This window comes from Mastacembelus armatus, chromosome 20 (assembly GCF_900324485.2).
Source record: "Mastacembelus armatus chromosome 20, fMasArm1.2, whole genome shotgun sequence".
NCBI lineage: Eukaryota > Metazoa > Chordata > Actinopteri > Synbranchiformes > Mastacembelidae > Mastacembelus > Mastacembelus armatus.
The window spans coordinates 3789614-3815078 of record NC_046652.1 but is presented as its reverse complement, the minus strand read 5'-3'; the positions used below and the strand labels follow the sequence as shown (position 1 = coordinate 3815078).

The 25465-nt window shown below is 38.3% G+C and overlaps 3 protein-coding genes across 15 annotated transcripts; 1 reads left to right on the top strand and 2 right to left on the bottom strand.

The window, feature by feature from the left end:
- Positions 1-3615: 3615 nt before the first annotated feature.
- plcxd2 (phosphatidylinositol-specific phospholipase C, X domain containing 2) lies at positions 3616-10279 on the bottom strand. Of its 2 annotated transcripts, none has more exons than XM_026292587.2 (8): positions 9430-10279; positions 8874-9010; positions 8585-8704; positions 7930-7983; positions 7662-7817; positions 6546-6656; positions 5772-5902; positions 3616-4404 (listed from the first exon to the last, which is right to left on the bottom strand). In XM_026292587.2, exons 1-8 carry the CDS (start codon positions 9530-9532, stop codon positions 4245-4247), a joined length of 972 nt encoding a protein of 323 aa, XP_026148372.1. In that variant the 5' UTR covers positions 9533-10279; the 3' UTR covers positions 3616-4244. The 2 variants fall into 2 exon arrangements, with proteins under 2 accessions (XP_026148372.1, XP_026148373.1); XM_026292588.1 differs by having other exon boundaries at positions 9362-9552.
- A 214-nt stretch (positions 10280-10493) lies between these two features.
- Positions 10494-22531, top strand: mak (male germ cell-associated kinase). 11 transcript variants are annotated; one of them, XM_026292580.2, is made up of 16 exons: positions 10494-10676; positions 12168-12277; positions 12389-12526; positions 13773-13827; positions 14226-14347; positions 15064-15146; positions 15780-15912; positions 16070-16241; positions 16852-17019; positions 17695-17946; positions 18532-18740; positions 19036-19175; positions 19613-19759; positions 21331-21450; positions 21752-21844; positions 22251-22531. In XM_026292580.2, the coding sequence occupies exons 3-16, from the start codon at positions 12423-12425 to the stop codon at positions 22409-22411; spliced, it is 1959 nt and encodes a 652-aa protein (XP_026148365.1). In that variant the 5' UTR covers positions 10494-10676; positions 12168-12277; positions 12389-12422; the 3' UTR covers positions 22412-22531. The 11 variants fall into 11 exon arrangements, with proteins under 11 accessions (XP_026148365.1, XP_026148361.1, XP_026148360.1 ...); XM_026292576.2 differs by having other exon boundaries at positions 12124-12277; XM_026292575.2 differs by having other exon boundaries at positions 12124-12277; positions 12359-12526.
- A 547-nt stretch (positions 22532-23078) lies between these two features.
- Positions 23079-24770, bottom strand: tmem14ca (transmembrane protein 14Ca). Of its 2 annotated transcripts, none has more exons than XM_026292235.1 (5): positions 24655-24770; positions 24149-24233; positions 23933-24034; positions 23566-23653; positions 23079-23334 (listed from the first exon to the last, which is right to left on the bottom strand). In XM_026292235.1, exons 2-5 carry the CDS (start codon positions 24222-24224, stop codon positions 23277-23279), a joined length of 324 nt encoding a protein of 107 aa, XP_026148020.1. In that variant the 5' UTR covers positions 24225-24233; positions 24655-24770; the 3' UTR covers positions 23079-23276. The 2 variants fall into 2 exon arrangements, with proteins under 2 accessions (XP_026148020.1, XP_026148019.1); XM_026292234.1 differs by lacking the exon at positions 24655-24770 and adding an exon at positions 24309-24603.
- Between the last annotated feature and the right edge of the window lie 695 nt (positions 24771-25465).

The following is a 25465-nucleotide window of genomic DNA, read 5'->3' as shown; positions in this document are numbered from 1 at the left end:
AGATCCCTGTGACCCTGGCTTTCAGGTAAAAGCGGGTATAGAAAATGGATGGATGGATAACTTATCTCTGTCCATTGCTGCACATGGAGAACTGTAAGTACTGCCAGGCTACTCTTTACTTAAGCTATGTGCACCATCTGAATGATCTCCGTTACATGTACAGTCATGTTATCAGTCTGAAAACATCATGCAGGTATGAGCTGATACCAGCACAAGTAGGTCATTTTATTTGGCAGAGGTTTGTGCATTCTCCACTGTCTAAACAGAGGTTGCATTTTATAATAACATGCATTATGCAAAACTATAATACAACCTAAGTCTAGCAAATTTTAGGTCATGTAAACAGACCACATCTGAATATTATGCATGGTGTCTTCTTATGGTTGGAAAATAATTAACCTAAATTAATGTGGAGGCCACTGAGGGTTTGCTTATTCATGGACACAGAAAAATACAAAAAGGCCAGACAAAAGCACATGCACATAAATGAATATCCATGGAAGCAGGATTATCTTATCTCTCAGGACCTGCAAGGATCTATTTGTGGATAAACAGGAAGAGAGGTTGTGCACCCAAGTCCTGTTCCACTTTTTCTCCCCTGCCTTTCAATTCTCCTTGACATCTGGTATGTGTAGATAGTCAGTGAAGGTCTTATTTTATCTCCATAGAATCAATGTTCAGATTATATCAAATCCACACATCCATCTCTGTACTCTTTCAGTCACGAGGACAAACTCGGAGTCTAAAGCTGGACAGTAATAAAGAAGGGGTGATGTGAAAACCTACGCTTCTTTATTTACGTTTGTCAACATATCTGGGATTTTTGTTCATTTTTAGACCTGACACTACATTTACAGATGCATCTTTAAAGGACAGCTGTTAATGCTCCTGGAAAATTACAGTTCCTTTTAGCTTTCTTTACTGTCAAGTGTTTCCAGAAGCTATTAAGCTATTACGTCTCAATGGTTGCTTATTAGCATGAAATCTGTTAAGCTTTCCCAGTGACATCATCCCAGAGTCTTTGGGTTTGAGCAGGTCACAAACAATTTGATGGCATTCCTGAGTGAATTCCACAAGTCCCATGTGATCCCAATAGGCTGAGAAAGGACTCTGAAGCTGTTTGTAGAGGGATTCCTCTGGGCATTAGAGGACTCTGCATTTATAGACCTGTTTAATCCAGACAAATCCTCCACCTTATGTTTTGAATAACTTTTTAGTAGGCATTACTTTTATGCCTATTTTCCTTTTAATCTCCTCATCGGTCTGTTAATGACTTGGGCAGCTCTGGTCTGTCTAACATCACTTAACACCAGGGATATACCAGATTTAATCCAGTAAAACTTGGTTCAGTCATTCTTTACTGTACACAATAGTCTTAAGCTACTACAGTAGGCTGACATAAATGCTCTGACTGCCACAATACTACTATGTGTTAAATGATACACAGTAGTATTATTTATTGAGTTGTTATTTAACATTGGATCATTTCAGACTGGAAACCTGGAATAGACTAGGACATAAAATCAGCCCTGGTCATCTATTCAGTGAAATTATAATATAAATTAGTCCTAATATGAATGTGCTGGTCCACAATCAGTTTCTGTCTCTGTTCCTCCATCTTTTTTTTTAATATTGACTAATTTGAGTAAGATAATATTGACTCCTGAATTTCCCATTTCCCATCATTTTTGTGCTGTCTTTAGATTCTCCATGTATTTTTGCACACATTCTCCTTCATTTCTCTCATTCACTCTCTAAAATATGCAAAATATCTCGACTCTGGCAGTGCATCAAGCCGCAGGACAACAGAAGCTGTAGCTTATCAACTGAATGTGGTGACACTGTGCAGGTTAAGAACTACAGTGTTCAAGTTAACTTCAATTATAAAACAGCATAGTTTACTCAACAACTAAAACAGGCTATGCAAAAATAACGTTACCTACTTAGTAGCCTATTTACTTTGTAGTCTTGCATTTCAAATTCACTATTTTAGGTTGAAATGCAGCTCCTGCAGTGTTAAGAGCATGCAATGTTCAAAAAAGAAGAATTTATGTAAGAAACTGAGAGATCACTATGGTCTTATGTCCTAAATGGACATATGTCTCAAATTTTAGAATTTGAGAGGTGGATAAACGGCATTTATGTGGACTTAGCCTCCATTAGGAGCCCTGATTCTGGGGTGCTAGCCTGCAGTTCTCAAGTTAAACCGCAGTTTACTGTGGTGAAGATCGGCTATAGGTTTTAGACGTATGTAAACGTTTGACCAATTTTGCCTGTCAAAAAAATGCACACAGGTACAAATACATAAAAGCTAGCAGATATTGGAGTTAGTGTCTTTGCACTGGAAAACAACATGGAGAGAGACCTAAACAGCAGAAGGATGCTCGTTATCGGTCTGCTGTACTCCCCCCTCCCACTTGCCAGCTATGGAGTTGTGGAGTGTAATTACTCCACAATTAAAGTGCCTTTGCTTCAGTCTGTGTGTGTGTTTGTGTGTCACCACACTCAACTGTGTCAACAATGTGGCCTGGAGTCATGGAGTGAGATAGGGGGCACAGTTCAAATGTAAAAATAAAACAAAGTAAAATAAAAGTTTCCAGTTAATGTTGCAAAAGCAGCTGTTTAGTTCAGGCTTCTTCGTTCATGTTCTACTTTTTCTTTGTGTACAGCTGAATCACAGCTTTGCCCTGACTAAATTCTTGCCGTTTGCTATTCAGTCGCCCCTCCTACCCTTTTACAAAGGCTTTTTATTTATTTATTTAATTTATTTAACTGTCTTTTAAAGTCTTCCTTGTAAATGTCACCACTTTGTAAAAGTCTGCTTTCTCTCCCCCCTCTCTTTCCCTGTACTTTGACCACAGGAATGCAGAGTGACTGTCATTGCACTGTCAGCGTCAGGCATAGTAATCACTGAGCCCACAAGGAACACATAAACCCAGTATCACACACTGACACATTTACACACGCAGATGTACACTTAAACTTTCAGAAAACAATACGTAAGATTAAAAACCATTATAAACAAAGATTTACAGATGTGTACATTGTTTGTATCTAGACATATAGTTATGGGATTTGTGGCACATTTTCCATAAGTTCCATACATTTTTGGCTTTGCCTCTGTAACCTCCTCAAAGGTGTCACTGTTTGCATCTATAGTTATTCTAAGTAGTGAAATCATGTAGTGGGACAACACTGGTAAAGTGGGCTCTTGTGCACAGTTAAAGCCCAACTTAGGCTCAGTGCCCAAGTGTTTGCAATTGTTAGTCTATTTGAAATACCACTTAAACAAATTCCATTGCCATCATGCCAACGATTTCTTTTTCCACAGACTCCTTATTTTTAAAACCAAATGTTGGATTCTTGACCAGCCTTTAAGATGAATATCTGTCCTAATCATTTTTCATCCTAATACATTATGGGTACACCATTTTATATAGTCAGCTCAGCACCTAGAATACCAGTACATGCATTAATTTCATGTCATCCCGACCCTGACTATTAAGTCAGTAATGAGATGTGTAAGAAACCAAAACAATTTAATAATTGTTTTGGTTTCTTACACATCTCAAAACAGCAACATCAAAAAAAAAAAAGTCAGGAAGACAGCCGGGAAAAAGTCCAAAACCCACTCTGATGCATCGGACATGTTAAATCTCCTAAACACAATCATCCAGATTACAGGTTGTGAATCTGGTGATCTATCTGGCATGTCATGGTAGCAGCGAGATACGTTTCCAGTTTTACCCTAAAAGGGAATTTAGGAAAAGGAATCCATAAATGAAGCCAAAGCGGTAATATCACAAGATCTGGGCAGCCTTATGGAGGTGGAAATGCTGCTGGGTATGCCCAGTGTTTTCTGATCTGGGCTCTGGTTTCTTTCTGTCTTTGGACTATGTGCATGATTGAGTTGAAAGAGCTGGTTGCAACCAAAATGAGAACTTCAAACTTGAGCTAATGAGTTCCTGGAGGATGCAAAGGCTTTATGTTAGTAAAAGGTCTAGTGGTACCTCTGGTTAACCCCTGACTCTCAGTGTTGCAGTGTAAGACACTGACAGCTGTACTGAAGGGCTATTTGCCAGCTGATGATATAAAACTCCTTATTTGACACTGATGTAACATAATTAATATTAAAACTAACTTAGAATGTAGAAGTAAAATGTTTCAATAAAATTCCCAGGACTCAGCTATTATCCAACAGAGGTGGAAGATTCTGCACATTTCTATCCTGTTGTGTAAACATGTCATCTTGGCTTGTGATCTTGTTCACACAACAGTAAGTTGTTGAGTTTGATGACAATGTTGGCAAAGTCTGTGAGCTCTACAAAGTCAGAGGTGATGATGTTGACCCCGTTGACCCCCGGCCTTTGAGCCTCAACCCAGGAGATGATGGTAGGCAGGTTTCTAGAAAAACAGAGGATAGATTTAATGAGATAATCATGAATTGGACCCATTTAGAAAAGAGGAAATAAAGGGTGATCAATATGTGGATCGGACAAGCTACTGGCTATTAAAATGCAAACTTTTTCACTCATTTCTGTTACACTTAAAATACTGCCCCATTTTAATTTGAACTCATTTTATAACTTTGTGACTATATCCAAAAATGTCCAGTGCCAAGTTTCTCTCTCTGTTACTTTCATAGTTAAAGCAATTAAATAATAGTAGAACCCTGAACATTGCCAAAGCTGCTGGTTTTTCTTGGCTGAATTATCTGTACAGTTAATATGAAAAGTTGCTGAAAAAGGTTTTGAAATATCTTGCTGGCTAACAATGTGGGAGAAAGTGGACTTCATGGAAAACAGGGAGTGATGTTTGTGTCTGTCTGTCAGTCAGAGACTATGTTGCTGCTATTGTCTCCAAACTTACTTTGCATCCAAAAACTTTCGGTTTTGGTTCACACACACACACACACACACACACACACACACACACACACAAACACAGACACACATACACACACACGCTGTGATTTTGTAATTGCATCATTCTTAATACTTATATTGACTATTACATTTCAGCAGCTAGCAGAACAAAACCAGGATGTCAAAATGTTTATTCAGTGGTGATAAACAATCCTATTTCCTTGGACGTGCAAAATTAGGCCACCTCCTGTCTCACCAGAGCATCCGTTCAGGAGTTTTATACCCCACCATCAGTGACTTTCGTTTAGATTTAAAATCATGGTGTGGACATACCTTTATGAGAGGATTTCTGTTTTAATTAACACTTAAATCTCAGGCTCAGAAAGCCAAATGACTGAAAAACGCTTGTGCAAATAATTCAGTTGTTGTTTAGGAAGTAAAATCTGATATTTTAAAGATGTCCTAATGTTCAATCTGCTGTGGTTGATAAGTAGATACAGAAAACTATAGCAGATCCTTAATGGAGTCAACAGTGCCGTAACAGACTACTGTAACAGAGAAGCTAGATGTAATGACTGCATGCTCATCCACCCTGGTGATGCTAAAACACTAATGTACATTCTTGTAGAAAACAGGGTTCATGTTCTAGTAAGCATGATATTTTTTCATACTGTGACCTTTGTTGTTGTCAGCTCCCTAAAGTTTGATCATGTAATGACACCTTGTTTTCTTTTTATTTTGTATTACTGTAGTGCCCTCTGCTGACAGTAGAATAGTAAATAAATAGAACTGAGCATTGATGTGAAATTGCTGTATCAAAACCAACAAATCTGTTGACTTGCTGTTTTTTTAGATCCAAACATCTGCAATATCTTTATTCTTCTAAATACAAACTTAGACACTGACCTCTCAACCAGGTAGTTACGCAGCCCCCACACCAGGCCCTTGGCCACAGTGTTGACTCTGGGTGTCAGGATCGCCTGGGACACATGGAAGGAACCCTGCTTGGCTCTTTCTTTTAGTGTAGTTTCCAGGAACTAGACAGGAGGATATTAAATAGAGGAAATACATTCAAATATATTTAATCTAAATCTTATCTTTACATTTTTAGCTTTAATGCTAAAAATAATAGCAGGTCACTGATTTCTCAATTGACTTCTTCTACAGAAACAATATCAGCAGACTGATCCCAGGTTCATCAAGGAAGACAACAGACCCATGAAGAGCCCACTAGAGTTCATAAAAAACAATTTTCAGAAGCAAAACAAGGACAAGCAGTCCTGCAGCAGATGGTCTGACCCCCACAGAGCCCTGATCTGAGCAGTGTGGACTCAGTCTGGGATCATATGAAGAGACAGAAACACTGGGACAGACTGAATCTACAGAAGAACTGCAGCAGCTTCTCCAAGGTGCAAAGCATCAGGAGAAACTGTGTGCAGGTCAAACCAAAGTGAACTGCTGCTGGTTTAGGGGCAAAGGGAAGTGCTGCAGATACTGATTAGATTCAGGTTTGGTTCCCTTTCCTGAAATTTGTATAAATTTAACTGATAAATGAACAACTTTTTATGTAACTTATAATAAAAGCATCCATTTAATTGCATAAAACCTAAACAGCACTGTATGTATGGTGACTTAATACTGTACTTAGACACAAAAAGGGTTTGTATGTCATTTTCTGACCTGTATGAGCTTGTTGGGTTCAGTGGTGTTTGCCCAGGGAGCAGGGATCTTGTTGCCAGGCCACATGACAGAGATGCCTTGAGCTGAAGGATGATGGTAGAACACTATTACCTGAGGAGAGCAGAAGAAGAAAACACAGGTTATAAACATTTTGTTTGAAAGACAGCACAAACAGAGTATGGTTTTTAAAATATGTAAGATTACATAAATTACATTAAAACATGAATATATCATGAGGTAACATAAAATCTGGTGATTTAGTTTACTACTTCTATACATGATTTACCCCCAACGTGACCAGTATTTCTAGTAATATTTATGCATCTTCACACTATTGCATAACAAGAACCAGTTACAGATTATATGTGTTCAACAGTAACCCTACATAATCCCAATACAGAATATGTCATAATGTTAAAAACATAAAGCCCATTTGATCAGACCAGTCTTTACCACAATGAATTAGCAGTATGACAGTATGGAAAGTGATAAGAACACCTTTATTTCATGTAGCTGGGAGGAAATCTGCCCTCTGCATTTAATTAGTCAATCTCTCCTCTTCTGCTCTCTCTAGTTTGTTGTTCTGCTTTGAGTGCTCTACTCTTTTTCCTTTGCAATCTAAGCCAGCCACAAATTAGAAACTATAAAACAAAACGGGGGGGGGGGGGTTACTGCAGTTAAGTGCAGCAAAGAGATATAAGTGAAGGAAGCAAAAAAAGAGACAAAGACAGATGAAAACAATGTGAGGAAAGAATAAATGCTAAATGTAAAGAGGGAAGGGAAGCCTGTGGATGGTGGAACAAGCGTTAATGGGATGACATGCAGCACTAATTCCTGCCCAGGAGAGTCACAGGTGGCAGGGATTACCTGACCACAGGGGTTAAGTGGGCTTTCCAATACACACCTACATGCTGCACTTATTTCTACATGTATGCACATACAGTATGTGACATCTTTTACTTCTTATTAAAATCTGTTGTCTGTGATATGAGCAATCTGCTTTGAATTGTCACTATACAGATATTTCACTGAAGGCCAGCTCAATTGATTTTTAACAGTGATGTATGTTATTATATTATGTATGTATCTTTATTGATGCATGATGAATCATCTCACCTGATATTTTTTCTCCCAGAGGTAGTCCAGAGTAACGCTCTCTACAGCACAGTTACCACAAAGCTTGCTGCCAAAAACTTCCTGGAGCATGTTGATGAGGTACAAATGATGTGCTGTGTCCATGGCGTAATAGTGGTTGAAGTCCAGAAACACTACCTATATAAAATATATATTTCTTTATATAAAAACCTCAAAATTCATCACGTATCTCGCTCTACATATCTGTGGTCATTTTAGCGTCATTAAAAATACAATTAAAGCTTCTCACCTCTTTCTTGTGTCTGCTTAGGAAAGAACTGATTTCTAACAAACCGTCCCTCACCTTTGGGGAAAAAGGAGTGAAGGTTAAGGTTTATTTACTGCATCAAACCTAAAGGCTGGTGCACAAAGGCCACGCAGTTTTAGAAACTCAGTGGCTTGTTCAGTAGTGGAGTATGAAACACCACCACATGCTGTGATTAAAATTATATAGGTTATGATTTTCAACCAAACCTATATCTATCTCTATCTCTCTTTGTATCTGATGTTTCACAGCCACAAGTCCATTTCATGACACAGCACTTGTAGATAAATATTTAGTGGTCAGGAGAATGTTAGAAAGACCCATTTCAGAGAAGGGGTGTTTACAATTAAACACACAACCTTTAAACCCAATTCAAGGCCAAACACAGAGACAACACTAGAAAAAAAATCATTCACTGTTCATGTTCAGACAAAGGACAAACATTTAATCTAGTGAAAACATTTTAAGTTACATCATAATTGTTATCAAAATAATTCAGCATTTAGAGAAGATAAAGAATGGTGACAGATTGCAATTAAATATTGAACATTGAGATGTAAACAATAACAACAAAGAGGAATTCATGATACCTATGTTGATAATCATTTAAATGGCAGTAAATGTGTACTTCTCTGCTCACCTTGTGTCCAAAAAGGCCATGGATGAAATAAATTTCATTTCCAGGCTCATCTGGTTTGGAAGAAACCCTGAGATCAAAGTAGCGAATTCCTGCATCCAGCTGCTCTTTAAAAGTCAGGTTCTAGGAATACAGACCACATGACACCATACATTATACTGGCTGCAAACCCAACACATCTGCTAGACTATAAAACGCTCAGACCTTTTAAATTCGTGCAAAATATGTCATCTTATATAAGCTGTCATTTGTAATTCAGATGTCTGGTTTGGTTGTGTTCATGTAGCAGCACCTGTGTCATTGACCACTTCACCATGACTTTCTTAGCTAAGACACTGAAGACGCTTGCCAGGTATTTCACATAAACCTTCTGATCAGGGCCTACAGGAGCATGCACATCCACCCAGAAGGTGAACGAATCATGGGACCCTGGAAGAAAAATAATAATGACAGCAAATTAAAAAAAAGAGAAGGACAAAAATGATTAAAAAAAAAAAAAAAATCACTGTGGATGTGGTGAAGTTTGGAAAATGACAAAACTGGCAATAACTGAATAAACTGAGTGCATGGAAAATAAAAAGATGGTTTAAACATGTGTTGTTATTCTTTTAGGCACAGAGTATTAAAGATGAGACTGACTTCAGGTGTAATATCCATCTCTACGGAGTCTTTGAACAATTTATGTGACAACATCAATAAAGACAAATAAAAATGACCAAAACGAACAAGTCAAACGTCATGTGTATTATTAGTAAATGTAGGTATCTGCACACACATTACCTGTGTCCACAGGTTGTGACTGACAATAACCAGAGACGAAGCCAAACATCTTTGCATGAAAGGCTCACCTGGCACTGCGAGGTGTTTGAGGGGCATAGCGCTGAGCCTGGAGGGGAGCGAGCCCATCCAGTCGGCGTTGACATTGCCGATCCCTGCAGGACGCGTCTTCATATCAGGAACAGCGTCTCACAAACCCCCTCAGGAAACCGCCCTTTGATGCGCTCCCGGTGACGGATTCCCGTGCGCTCCCGACGCGTAAAAACAGAAATTCATCTCGAGGCGTAAATGTTATTGTAATTCATTTTCTACATCTAGCACAGGTTCAAAACGCCTCGTCAATTGCATCAGGTCCAGTATGGCCCGTTTCCACGCTCGGTTTCCGGTAGGCTACTGCATGACGTCACGTTGCGGCGTCCTCTAACCGGCAAACCGGGCATCAGTTGACAGTGGCTAATCCTCTTAGAGCGCAATTCCGCTCGTTATGCCCCTTCTCACACATCTTGGCTTAACTTGTCTAGTGTGTGCGAAGACCACGCACACACACAACAGAGAGTGTGTGTAATCCAAACCACGCTGCGTAGACTAGGGTGAATTCATGTAAACCAGGGGTCTGCAATTCCGGTCCTCAAGATCCACCGTCCTGCTTGTTTTCCAACTATCCCTGTCCTACCCACTGCTGATTACCTGGATCAGGTGTGTTCAGCCAATCAGAAACTACAAGGACAGGGATAGTTGGAAAACAAGCAGAACAGTCAACCTCGAGGACCCTGATATGAAGCATCAATCAGATATTCAGTGTTTTTCATCCGTGCAATACAATCACGACCCCACAGCTCCATCTGTTGGTGCAGCAGTTCAAGCACCACTGTGTTCACAGAGGTGGCAAAAGAAAGAGCTCACACTCTGTCGCTGTTTCCGTTATCCCAGAAAATTAATGAACACATGAAAACTATAACGATAGATGCTTCACTTTCAGCAGCCCTATCTTCAGAACAAACTTTCCTTCTCTGTGCCCCTTACATTTCTACAGGAATACTTATGTCATTCCAACTTTTGGGAATGAGAGTTTTGCATCCAGGACCACTCACCGCTCCCAAGGACAACAAATCCCACAAAGCATTGCACCCACCTGAACGCGCAGCTTGTCACCCGACCTCTGAACAGGCGTTTGTATGTACGTTTCCATTGGAAGCAGTACCACGCACGCACGTCTTATCATCAGAGCTGGGTTTAAATCATGTGTGAATTTTATCTGAAGAAAGTCGGTGCTATCGGGAGGCGCAGTCAACGGCCGAGATGAACTACACCCTAAACGGTGAGTTAAAAAACAGAGTAGAAGAAGAGGGCAGAACACAGAAATAGACATGCGGCTCCTTTACAACAGTATTGACGCGCCACATGTTAATGTCAAATAAACCATATAGTGTTTCTTATTGCCTGACAAGCCACGCTATTTATTTTATATAACATTACATTCAGGTTGCTCCATATTGTTTATGGTTTGAATGATCACTGGTAAAGGAAGGAAATCAGTGTTAGTGGAGTTTCTATAGCAAAGCGCACCTTTATTTTACCAAGTAGCCTAATCACATTTACAAGCCTATCGAATCGAAGTGTTTCTGTTCTGCTGCCAGGTTAGTTTTCACTTGTTCCTTCAATAAAACTGTCCTTGAACGGCTTCATGTCATGTGGCTTGGACAGAGCTTAATGTGCTTTAAATCCCTCCATATGTGAGTCTGCTTGTCTTACTGTCTGAGCGACACTTGGGTGTTAAGCAGGGGAGAAATAATTTGGCTTGAAGTATATATGCAGTGTACAAAATGTTTGAGAAAACTTTAAACAGTTGCAAAATGTATATTTCCGCTAATAAGTCATGATTAGAAACTTGGATATTGTCTTTGGATGGGAGGTCCGAGCCCCCAATCCTATTTTGTTTAGCTGCCACTGGCTTACCTACAACTAGTTCCTTTAATAAACAGGGTAGGTCAGTAGTCAGGAAGAGAGGTTTTACCTGCTCACCAGTTTTTATTAAAGCTCTAGTTGGAATTAAAATTCATACACCACAAAGACTCAAAGTCCTTAAATGTATGTTGATTACAGTGTTTATATACATTTAATTAATTTAAATTCAATTTAATTAATCGATAATTTTAATATATTTTCCTGGTTTTCCTTGAGAGCTTTTTGTCATTATTATGTCAAAGGATTCATGTTGTTTAACTCGCAATGATCCAAGTGCATGCAAACATGGAAAATATTTACCTGTTGGTGTGTGGAAAATGTTTCCATGTTTGCATGTTTAAACATAAAACACAACAGCGGACAGCTATACAATCCTGGAGGAAGCATTACAACAGATAATTCCTTTGTTGTTGCTTCTGTAATGTTTATATATACCATGTCACTGTGGCCTATTTCATCAATGAAATCATCTTGCCAGGGAGGGTGTTTGGAGAAGGTAGTGGATGTTGGTAAGCATGATGGTGATGTAACATCCTATTTACGTCCCTGTTGGCTTAATCTGCCTACGGCTGGCTATGTCATCTCCCTTGGGCTTTGACTATTATTGTGGCACACACCTAATCCTCCTTACTGAGGGAAAAACAAGAAGTGATCCTAGCTTTTCTTTGTCCTTATATCGCTCAAACATGAGTTTTGCCATTATTCTCAAGGGTGGGTAAGCAGACCTGATTTTTGTATATTTTCTGTTAAAATTATTGTATGTTTCCTTGACATTGTTCATTTCTTTTATGTGACTGAAGGCTTACAAACACACTGTTGACTGTTGGCTGACCTTCATCACCAGGACCCCACCTTTTTGACTACGGATGCAAGATGAGTATTGAACTTCAGGAATTGGTGAACATTGTGACTGCACCTGTGCCTGGAAAACAACAATTCAACTCTTAAGCAGAGGTTGGTGAAACAAAGACAGAACGTTTTTTAACCTGAATGTAGCAGGAAACAGGAAATACATTTTGATTAATGAACCAGAAGTGTGTTTCCACAATTTGCTTCACGCATAAGCAAAGTTAAGAAGCTGATGAAACCATCTTGAGAGATGATGAATCGCTATACCACCTTGAAGCAGCTGGGTGACGGCACCTATGGCAGCGTGCTGATGGGGAGAAGCAACGATTCAGGAGAACTGGTGGCTATCAAGAGGTGAGGGTGTTAATCATTTCTGAATGTTTTCACATTGAGATTTAAGTCTTATCTCTTCCCTAATAAGCCTGACAATATACTGACTGTATTTTTAGTACTGTAGACTTAGTTAACATGTGAGTGTTGAATAATTTTATTATCATGGGACTTTACATTTTAACTTTCAGTAGTTCTAAACGTTATAATAAAGTGATCCAATTGATCAAACCTATTAATTGTTCAATGCAGTGAACAGGTTTGATACGATATGGTTTACCCCCAGTTTACATTAAATATTGTTTAAGAAACAATACTTGTCCTCGAAATACAAACAACAGCGATAGTAAGGAATTACATTTAAAAAAGATAGTGGAACTTGACACAATATTTCCAGACTGTCCCACACAGAGTCTGTGATGTCTTTATTCAAGCTTCCATACGGACATTTAAATTTTAAATGTCAAATTAGGTCAGCAGTATTTCACAGCCTTTTAAATTACCGTCACTCCAACAGACGCTTGTTAATGTAAAAAGCAGAAACATATGTAAGCCTTACTCATGTATTATACTTTGCCTTGGTTAATTCTCACAATGAAAGAAATTCAAAGTGATGTTTAGCACTGCCATCACCAACGCAAACATACTAGCTTACATGCCTTTTTTCAGCAGGGTTCAATAATAGATGAGAAACTGGAGATGTGTTCCTTGGTTGATCACTTGGTTACTATGCAAGACAATACATGTATGATGGTGAAAGGGAGTGAAAGTAGAGAGGGTGGTGGGGGGTGTCAGGTTTCTGACATTATGGAAGAGACAACCAAAACTGGCAGGTGCCCAGAGGGGAGAAATGGATACCTTCACGTTTAGTAACTCTTATATAATTGCAGGGCAGGTGAGCAGTAATGTTGGTCAGAAAAGCTGAGCTATTATAGAGGTGTCTTGTATACCAGCTTACCTGTTGGTGTGTGGTTTAAGTTTACGTACTGCACCAACACAAACTGCAGTGAACCTGTTAGTGTGTCAAAATGTGTCAAACTATTATTAGAGCATTGATTTGGGAGCAGTTTTAGAGTTTGCATGTAAAATGAAATGAGCTGAAATTAGAGACATCTCCAGTAAGCCTCATTAGTGATAGAGACACACAAATAATATTTGCTGTACCTTAGGTGTAATGGATATGACATTCATTCTGTCTCCTGTTTATTTTAGCATATGTGCACACTTGACATATATTTTTGCTGTTAATGGCTATCTTTGTATTTCATAGGATGAAGAGGAAATTTTATTCATGGGAAGAATGTATGAACCTAAGAGAAGTGAAAGTAAGGACAGTGATACTTTGACTACTTTATGGAAAAGCTTATCTTGTAACTGGCAACAGTGAGATGAAAATACTTTGCTGTGGGATTTAGAAAATGATGCACAACAGCTCTTTAAATGCTAATGCCAGTCACGGCTGTACAGAAGCCTTAGTATGTGTATAGTCTTTACATTACTGTAACCTGACGGAACAATTTGTACTTTATGCTGAACAATGCTCCTTTTGGCAACTGAAGCTTTACTCTTTTACAGTGTTATCCATTTTTCTGATTCATATTTTTAAACATTTAATGTCACTGTAGAATAAATATGTATGATTTTACTATTATAAACATATAATTAAATGTACATAAATGTGTTATTACTTTAAATAAGCACATTTCTTACTTGTTTACACCAGTCACTGAAAAAGCTGAACCATGCAAATGTGGTGAAACTGAAGGAGGTAATCAGAGAGAACGATCATCTATACTTTGTCTTTGAGTACATGAAGGAGAACCTTTACCAACTTATGAAAGACAGGTAGGACCACAAATACAACACTTTACAATGCCAGTGTTTGAACAAGGTGTGAAACACAGTGGTCTAGTTTTAGACCAGGTGTGCAGGCATCTGGGTTTGTTGTGTATGAAAACCGTAAACCAGTCAGGGAACACTGATGTTTTAGATTATGTTACTTTAGTGGTAATGTATTTTTTGTGCATGTTTTTTTTCAGCATATATTATCATGTTTATGTTTATGTACCGATGCTTACATGAACAAGCTCATGAGAATTCAATCAATTTTATGTTTGCAGAAAAAAAATGTTCCCCGAATCAGTGATAAGAAATATAAGCTTTCAGATTTTGCAAGGCCTGTCGTTTATTCACAAACATGGTAGGTGTACTGTCGTTCCCTCCAGGTGCATGACGGTGGTCTACATTGGTCTGCATGGCTGTAAGGAATGGATGTGTGGCTGCGCATATCAATTGTTGCAAATGTAGTCAGAAAACATAAATAATTGGATGGAGTTTTATCATAAATTAAATACATTTTAAAAAGCAAAATCTCATTCATACAAACTTTGTGCATTTGTAAATCTAAAAATGGTCAACCACCCTAGCTGTGTCATACATATGCATGCTTCCACACATCCAACAGGGATGCATGCACTTTTCTGGACACTTCTATCTCTTAACTGCATCTCTTTCACTTCCCATTTTGTCTTTCCTTACTTTCCCATTTGGACTTCTGTTAGAGAGGATAAGATGTTCTCAGAGAATGAAATTAGGAACATCATGTTTCAAGTGCTGTCTGGGTTGGCTTTTGTACATAAGCATGGTAAGAGGCTTTTCTCTGTCATTCTTTACTGCTCAGAAAGTAGCAGAACCTTTGTGATATTGTAAAACATCGTATCAGTGTGACCCTTAGAGACAGCACCAGTAATATATTGTATATGTGAATATTCTTGTTTTCTCTCTATTGCCATGAAGTATGTGAATATATTTGCTAGATTTATTTTTACAGAAACCATTACACAACTACATGTGTTTATGACATCAGACATTGTTTTGTTTTGAGGAATATTCAATTAAAATATATTTATTTTTATTTTAGATTAGAAAAACAATGAGGAAAGTAATAGAATTTTTTTTACATGACCCAAGCTACTGAATTTAAGTTTTTCTTAGGTCACTTCACTAAAACCACTTGGTTAAGGACAGTGAAACAATTTGGCCCTAATTATTGTAAACTATGAAAATGTTGACGTGAAACACACATGTATTTAAACCTCAGTGTTGCAGGCAAGGCAACTATAAACTCATTCTCCTGCTCCTAGACTTTACTTTTTGCAATTGCATTTCGATCTTATGCAGAATTTGCATTGAATGTAAAATATTACAGCAGAGTAAGTTTATTATTGCAATAGTCCATTAAAATGTGGCTAGAGGTTTAGTATCAACTTTTCAACAGGTTTCTTTCATAGAGACATGAAGCCAGAGAATCTGCTGTGCATGGGTCCAGAACTGATCAAAATAGCTGATTTTGGACTGGCCAGAGAGATACGCTCCAAACCTCCCTACACAGACTACGTATCAACCAGATGGTGAGAGTGGTTTCTCAATAGAACAAATTTAAAAGGAAACCCTACAGATGTTACTGTGTGCAATTCACATTGTGATTTCCTTTCATCCTTGTTTCACTGGGTCATAGAGTATGGGATTTTGAATTGGTTACGTATGTACTTTATGTTCTCTGTCAAGGTATCGCGCTCCAGAGGTCCTGCTCAGGTCATCTACCTACAGCTCTCCCATTGACCTGTGGGCTGTGGGCTGCATCATGGCCGAACTCTATACTCTCAGGCCTCTTTTCCCTGGGAACAGTGAAGTGGATGAGATTTTTAAGATCTGCCAAGTCCTGGGTACTGCCAAAAAGGTGAGAAGAAATGTAGAGGTGTAAACACTTGACCTAAGTTCAGATTTTTAATCACTAAAACCCTAAGCATATTAAGTAGTAACATTAAATGAAATTCTAAATGATAGAAAAAACAAATATAAGTATATAAAAAGTGTACAGGTTAGCCTGGAGCAACGTTCCTCTGTTTGTGGTGTAAAGCATTTTAAAGCTGCACTTTCCACAAATCCATCTCTGTTAACTCTGATTACATAGCAGACATCTTTTAGAGCCTATTTTTGGTTTGACCAGTCTGTAACTTAAACCACAAGGGCAGACATTCATTACTGCTGGTGTGAACATAGTGGTCACAGGTCTGTGGGTTTATTAAAATATAAGAGTAGTTTAACATAGTTTTAAAAAATAATGAATTTATTGCTATATGTAATATTATATGTGATGTACATCAGAGCAAAATGAGAAAGGTATATGCTGGTATAAACCTGCAATGTGGTGCTGAATTTGTGACATCAGCTACCACAATTTCAAATTTGGGTATAAACTGTGTCAATATAAACACTAGCAAAACAATATATAATACCCAATTAATCAATATAATAATAGGTAACTGGCTGATTGTCTCCTCAATTAGATGGATTGGCCAGAGGGCTACCAATTAGCTGCTGCTATGAACTTTCGCTTCCCTCAATGTGTGCCAACACACCTAAAGACCCTGATCCCAAATGCCAGCAATGAGGCAATTGCCCTGATGAAGGACCTTCTGCAGTGGGACCCCAAAAAAAGACCTACTGCTGTACAGGTAGGCAAGACTGAGCCGCAAATGTTGAATATAAGAATCAAGTTTTTTTTATGTCATGTCTATCCAATGGAAATGAAAGTATTTGATATTATAAGTACATTGACATTTAACAGTGAATGTCAAACTAATAAAAGAAATCATAATAGATGTGAAGGTCGATTCCTTATGACCAGCCACAACAATTATTTTTAATTTTGTACAACATGAAAAAAAATTTACGACTGTCTTTTTCTAAGGCTTGCACAACTTGGTCTCCAATAAAACCATTAGATTAATTAAGTCAGTAAGTAAAAATGTATTTATATAGCACCTTCCAGGTCAAACATTGCAAAGTGCTTCAGGAACAGTACAAACTATCAGGATAATAAAACATGAATATAATTTTTTTTTTATCAGTTTTGAATGTAAAGAACTTTGATCAACTATTGTTGTGCTATAGATTTTTGCCCTATACTTTGCTTAAACTTAGACAGCAAACATACAATTACTTGAACAGAACAGAAGGCTACATTTTATATCCAATGTTCTGACAAACCCCTGATTTTTCATTGTACTTGTTTGGTTTTTACCAGGAGATCTTTCGCTTCAAACCATGCAAATTACACAGTGGTGTGAAAATAATTAAAAACTATTAATCACAGATTATTCAGAATATATTTCTTTCTGCCTGGCTAGGCCCTACGTTACCCATACTTCCAGGTAGGTCAGGTCTTGGGGCCTCATCCACAAAGCCAGGAGATCAAGGAGGTTCATGCCAGGTCCCTGGTTCAGAAGCAAGCTTCAGAGTCAAAGGCAGATCCCCAGCAGAGTTCCTCTGAGTCAAAAGCCTCCATATCACTCTGCAAGAATCAGCAGCAGCAGCATCAGCCTCTTCAGCAGATTCCCCTGCCTCAAGCTGAGAATAAAACAGGAGCGTTCAGCAATGCAGTGAGTGTTTTGTTCAAAGCAGAACTTAATTTCTTGTCTGTCATGTAAAACTAGAAAAGGTGATTTCTGAAGAAATTACATGGGTGAGATGATATGCTGCTGAAAACATACTGATCACTGAGGAGTTGCTGACCACTGGAAATTGGTCACTGTATTTAAAGCTGTAAAAGTGGATGAAAACAAGAAAAAGCAACAACTATTCAGTTATTAAAATAGTTGGCAATGAACGTACTGATCGATTAGTTAGGCCTAGTGATGTAGCTGTTTGCGACTGTACAAGATGACAGTGAGCAGTTGCGGAGACAAAAATGGCAGAGAAGAGTGAAAGTCACATTTTCCATAAGTGAACAATTTTTACATTGCTACATAGATACTGGTGATGACATCTCACTGAGCAGACAGACTTCTGCCAACTTTGTGCTGATGAAGTACAAATTTTTTCTGACCTCTTACTTTGGACATTTCATTGTCTTCTAAGAACTAAGATCTCTAGTACAGTGAAAGTTGTACTTAAGTTAGTAAGAGATTTTAATCAATGAAATGAGACAATTTGTATGGGCACTTACATCATCTTTTTTTTTGCAGAAAGCAGCATCACTGGGTAGTGAGAACACCGTTGGCAGTGGTGGGACAGGGTTGCTGAAAAGTGGTCGTCGTCGCTGGGGCCAGACAGTAGGCAAGACCTCCGACAGCTGCGAAGAACTCGACTCATCAGACACTGCTGCCTCCAACTCTAAGAAACCCAGCCTGGGGAACACGGAGGACGAGATGAGCCCCAAGGATCAGTGCCCACAGTGAGTTCTGTCTTGACAGAACTGTTTTGACAAAAATTGACTAAAAGTATGTGCTCTATTGTGCTAACACATTATTTATTTAGTCAGTTATCTAGTTGTGAAGAACTTGATCCTGGTCACAGAGTTTGTAAAACTGTACATATACATTTCAATATCTGTCTACCTCATTTATTAAATCTATAAATAACATCAATAGTTGGGCTCAGAGTTAAAACTTAATGTGATTCACTTTTTTGAATAGAACTTGGTGTTTTTGGTGCAGATATTTTAAGTCTGTTCTTGTTTCTTTTCTTAGGCCTAAGGAGCAGAAACCTCTGTATTCCTTCAGCTCAGTTACCAAGCTACCCAACAATATTAAAATAGGCAAAATGGACTCAGATCTCCCAGGATCTGCTGCACGCCAGCACTATCTGAGTCAGTCACGATATTTGCCAGGTAAGACTAAAAGGCATTCAGGTCTTTATTGTTGCACATAGGTCACTGCAATTTAGACAATATTTCTAAATCATGAAAATCACTAATCCTAATAATGAAAGCTCATACTGCTCAGTCTGCTACAGTGATAAAAGCATCAAACTTCTGTTTCAAATGAAAGAATCTGTGTTAATTAAAAAGAAGCTTCATTATGTTTATTTAATGCGGTAAACTGTTCTTGTTCTCTATATTCTATGGCCTGCAGCAGTTACTACAGTGGTCTATTTGTGGCACCACAAAACCTGCGATAAGCCCAAAAATAGTTGGATAACCTACTAATTCTTGCTTTGTGGTACAGGCCCCTGGAGTCCCTTGGCCAGTGACTTACATTAAAAGGAGAAAAATTGTTTTAGTATCAATACTGTTTTTCTTAAAATCACCTTCTTTGCTACTTTAAGGCTTGATCTGCAAGAATCAGACTAGCTCTGGAGATAAGGAGTTGAGTGGTATGACGCTCCGGGACCTGTGGGAAAACTCCTCTAACACTGTAAATAAACCACTTGCTCCTATAGGAGGAGGGTTATCTGTCACCAGCACCAACGCAGGTAAGGAGTGCTCATGTCCAAAGTAGAGGTTTGATGGAGTGTACAGTGGAGGTGCCTCAGGTTTCTGTCAGTGGCTTGACGGGCTCCAGTGATGTAAAAAGGAACTCAATTATAAAAATGTTTTCCAGGATTTTCATAAAGATTGCTGAACTTCTAGTACCAAAAAACACAGTTTGTACCCACAGTGGACATACACTGTGAAATATGATATACAGATACAGAACATCCAAGGCCAAAAAAAAATAAAAATTAGGACATTGTTCCTTGTAGCAAAAATGTTTTGAGGTTCTGTAACTGAAATAACACACCATGACTTACCTCATTTTGCCAAGCAGTGGAAACCTGGCAATTGACTGTGTCACCTACTGTTACATAATATGGCAGTCTCCTCTTTGTACACAAAGGCTTGAAATGCTAATGATGCAGCTAATGTCTCTTAATCAGTAGTTATGGAGCCATGGACAAAAGCAGTGCTTGCAGTGAGTCTAAGTGTCTGCAACTTTAGAGATGGAGACCTCTATAAATCATTTGTCATGTAGACAGACACACAATATGGGTCCCCACTGCCCTGCTGTGCTCCCTCTTTCTCTCTCTTCTCCTGTCTCTTTCTTTCACCTCGTCTCTGCCTTTTGATTGCTTATTCATGAGATTAAGACTGTAAGATCAAATGTTTCTTTAAATACCCCTGAACCGGACCCCCTGCTTGTCTGTCCCGCCCCACACCACTATTTGTTTTGATTCTATTTATCTATTATGTTATATTATGTTAAATTTTATTCCAAGAACAATCTAATATCTTTCTTTTTATTTCATTATTCTTGATAACTTGAACACTGGAGAAAACTGATCTCAAAACAAGTATTTAATATATTGATGCCACATGAATTGTTTTACTGTTGAAAGCAGTGGTATAAAATTGATTTCTTTTTTTTTTTGAAAGCTCATTTAGTATACATTACTGGTCATACTACAAATCTTTTATGTACACAGACTGTAGTTGTAGGTAGCAGAGCAGCTTGAGGGATAAATGAGATAAACTAACAACCAGCATGTTGGCTGATGCAACAAGCTTTAGGTATTCAACCAGTGGTTTAACATGTGAACAAAGCCAGCTGTTAAAGCCTCTGCAAGAGGCAAGAATCAAATACACAATTTATCCTAAGTGCTAAGAGCTGCTAAATAGGTGGTAAATTGCACTACAACCACAACATTTTCATAAAAGAACAAAGATGCTTATGTACTGATAAGCATCTGTGACTGATGGTGAAGCAGACTGAAGGTGTTGCTTGAAAAGTTAAATGACTTTAATCAACTTGGCCTGACTTGGCCACAATTTACTGTTGCGTATCCAATAGCAACAGTCACACAAATAATTAGTGTCGGTGAAGCAAAGTATGAGAACATCTATTAAATGTGTTTATTTTAGTTTCTCATTTGTATGTTTTTGTATTTTAAATGTTGCACATTATTGTAGCTTGGCTGGGAAAACCTGCTGGTTGGGTACACTAGCGGTCACAACAATCAAATTAACAAAAATACAGACCAGGAACTGTGTCTTTCTTCTCTTGTAGGGAACTTTGTAAGCACCAAGTATAGCCTTCCCAATGGTTACATCCCTTCATTTCAAAAGAAGGAGGTGGGATCAGTGGGACAGAGAATCCAACTTGCCCCTCTGGCTGGCCAGCAAACAAGTAAGGACTGGTTTCATCTATGTGGATCTACGCAAAATAATTTTTTGTATCGTCAGAGACATGATTAAAAAACATACTACTGTGAGAAAACACCAATACACCCTCATATCTGATTGACCCACAAACTCTCATCTAAATGAATGCTGCTTCTGTAATCTGTAAGCATAACTGCTCACTGTATGCTCATCCTGCACTTGACCCTTTCACCTTTTCTTTTCTCCATGGTCACTTTCCTACTTGCAAGATTTCCATCCAAGCTTTGTTTTACTGGGACTACTTTCTCTTTTCTTCGCTCTTTCAGTCAGTCTTTCTTCTTCTGATAATAAAAAAGACAAATCAAAATCTGCAAAGCCCAAGCCCATGTCCAGCTCAGCTCTGAGTGAAACAAGTGAAGGTACTGTTATGGCTGATCTACTTGCTAAGTTTTTGTTGTTGTGTTACTCTGTGGTCCTTTCTCAAACCAATGCTGACATTTACAGGAAGAAGTTCCCCTTTATTGCATTACATATAAAGTGTGTGCTGTGGAAACACATACTTGCCTATATAGAAACTATATACTGGCTTATTCATACCCCTTCACCCTTTGTGTGCTGTACATTTCATTTTAAATGAATACAATTGCCATTTCAATCATTCAATAACCCATAATGACAAAGTCAAAAGGTGCTTTTACAATTATTTGCAAGAACTGATGTCTCCCATGTACAAACATATTCAGATTCTATAGCTGTGGCTTTGAACAGAGAAGACCCTGTGTACTAGAGATAAGATCATCTAACTGACATGGCATGTTGTTCCAGATTACGAAGGCTGGAAGAGGAGGACAGATAGGACTCACGTGAAAGGGAGTGGCTACTCAGCTCTGGGTAAAGCATCTGGGAATCTCCTGCCCAGAGCTCCTGCAATACAGCCTGTCCATGGCAGGGTGGACTGGGCATCCAAGTACGGTGGAAATCGGTAGTTCAGCTTCTTCTGCTTGTTAGACAATGATGCCATTGTGTATTATCCCTCAGCTTTTATTCTCCATAGGTACACATCCTTGGCTGAGCAGAGTTTAAACACATTTAAATTCAAATCTGCACGAAATATATATATATATATATATATATATATATATATATATATATATATATATATATATATATATATATATATATATATATATATATATATATTCTTAAATAAACTACATCAAAATAATTAAAGCACATCCCACATTCTTTGAAAATACATTTTAAATGAAATGTATACATGTAAGATCAACTTTAAATGTGCAGAGACTCTGTTTCAGAGACTAATGTTGCCATGGTGCTGAACCAAAACCGAGACTAAGACAATTTCACTGTATTTCTGAAGGATCCAGTTTGAGCCAATACTAGGCTTTAAATGTAACGTAGCTTTTTGTTTTTTAAACTCTAGTTTTCATTGTCAAGTATTGTAAACTTTTATCAATAGTTTATGCATTGCTATATTCCCTCAGCTTTTATTCTACATACTGTGAAATAGTTGTCTAACGTCTATGAGAACAATTACATCAACTTGGGATGTACATTGTACGGCGACTGCAAATTTGTATTATACAATAAATAAAGCAAACATTTTGTAAACATTTTATACAAAAAAATATGTGAAAGTTTATAGTGCATTTATTTAAGCAGAACAAGACAGTTATTCCTATCTTATAAGCAAGGTACTATATTTCATCTTACTTTTTACTTTAGTTTTATTTTTTTTTACAAAATGACATGGATATTGTGCAGTACATGACAAATGCTGACAGGCCTTATCCAAAACAAGATGAGATACACCTCAGAATCTTAACTCCATCAAGACTCCTGGGGTTTCTGGACCAGTGCCACACAGAGCTTCCCCACCATCAGAAAACTGAAACAAGATGGTAACAGACTGTTCACAGAGCACCATAAATGTCTTGATATATTTTTACAATGATCACATACGTGTTCTTGACTTTTACTACAAGTTAGACAAACAAACTATTAGAGTGCTAATAACCACCAGCATCAGTCATATAGTCAGTCATTCTTGACTGATATCACCCAGGACACACTATGTTATGCTAGCAAAATGAATTTAGTTATATGAACGAGATGATACCTTGTTGCAGCTATCAAGCCAGCCGGCATGAACTTCCTGGACCCATAGAATCTCTTTCCCATGATGCCAGTCAGAGCTCCAGATGTGGCTGGAAAACATATCAAAATCAGCTGTTCACTGGGAAACTGGCTTTGGCTCAATGTGCTGAGTAGTCACCAAAAATGAATTTAAATGAGTAAACAACAGAGAACAGCTACAATCTACATAAACTACAGCTTCTGGATAGTTGTTGTTATATTTAGTTCACAATTATTCTATCAAATACAAACTATGATGCAAAATGCACAGGGACACATCACTGGTCTTACTCAGAAATACCTACTACTTAACTATTCGTGTACAATCTGGAGGTATCTGTACTACCAACCGAGAGACACCCAAATATTATTGGGGTCGTTGGAGATCTGGTAGGCACCAAAACCCGCAAGGCCGCCGAAGAGAAGACCAGCAGCCAAGGACGGGACACTACCTGAAAGAAACACCTGCGCCTTACAGCCACGCCAAGGACGAGAATGTGCACATTGTGGGGAAAAACAGCTTCGCGTTGAAATGCGTGTAAACAACTGAATTACACCACACAAACCTGCTTTCACGTAACCAATGACTCCTCCGGATGCGATAAGCGCAGCGTATCCATATCCAAGCCAGTCCACAGACATGCTGGACACCTGTCGGGAGCACAGCAGGAGTGAGCGGACAGACACGTTTAGACAGCGTCCTCTCGGTGACCCCACATTACTTACTGCTTTGAAAATCTCAAAAAGACTGTGCGCTGAGCTGTTATTTAAAAGTAGCGGAGCCAGCAGAAGATATGAAAACATTGTAGCATCCGATAGATTCCCCCGCTGTCACACAGCAATACTCGCTACACTGTGGCCCCACAGTGTGTCTGCTCGTCAGGGTTACTTATAACACTAACTGCTGTCCAAAGCCTTAGTTAGCTACTGAGCATGAAGGGTTACCAGCTACGACACACACACACTCAGCCTGACACAATATACTGAATCCACTGGCACAGCGACTACATGAGGGTTATGACCATGTTTGAACGTTTACATCTTTAAAAAAGTTAATAAAGCTGTGTACAACCTTGTTCCTTCAGTTCGTCCTTCGCGACAGTGTTGTCTTAGCTAACGACAGCCTGAGCGGACCGTATGACAGGAGGCCCGATGGGAAATGTAGGCGTAGTGCTTGAGCTGAGGGTGCTGCGTTCAGGAGAGACGGAATTTCTATACATGTTATAATTATCAACATCATCCACAACAATAATACAAAAAACAACAGCAATAATCAATACTAATCAATATAGAAGAGAGCTATACAGCATACAACAGCTAGAGACTAAGTCGAAAGAATATATAAGTATAGTTGTGAGAGGAAATACAGGCTAATTTAAAGTTGTCATTCAGAACATGATCCTGTTTTTTCTCATACTATTGCTTATTTCTTCATTCCTGTTTATTTTGTTGGGTGTCACTGGAATAATAAACTACTGTTTTATACCATAGCTCTTTTCTGATAAATCCATACCTCTACACGCTGATATAGGTTAAGTATATCTAAGTATAGTGCTCTATATGCTACTTAAGTACAATCTTGAGGTATCTGTTCTTTACTTTTCCCTTCTATGCTACTTCATACTTGAGTTTACTTATTACAGAGGAAAAATTTGTAGTTTTACAAGACTACATTTATTATATAACATTTGGAATCAGATATATAAAACAAAATACAGCACAATTATAAAACTTTATTGATCCTTGATAATAAATTCACAAGCTGCCCATTAGTAAGACCCAATAAGCTGCAACATTACCAGCTATAACATTAAAGTGATGAACACAATGCATCAGTGAAAATGATTCAATAATATAAAACACTGAAGCATTTGAAAGACTTG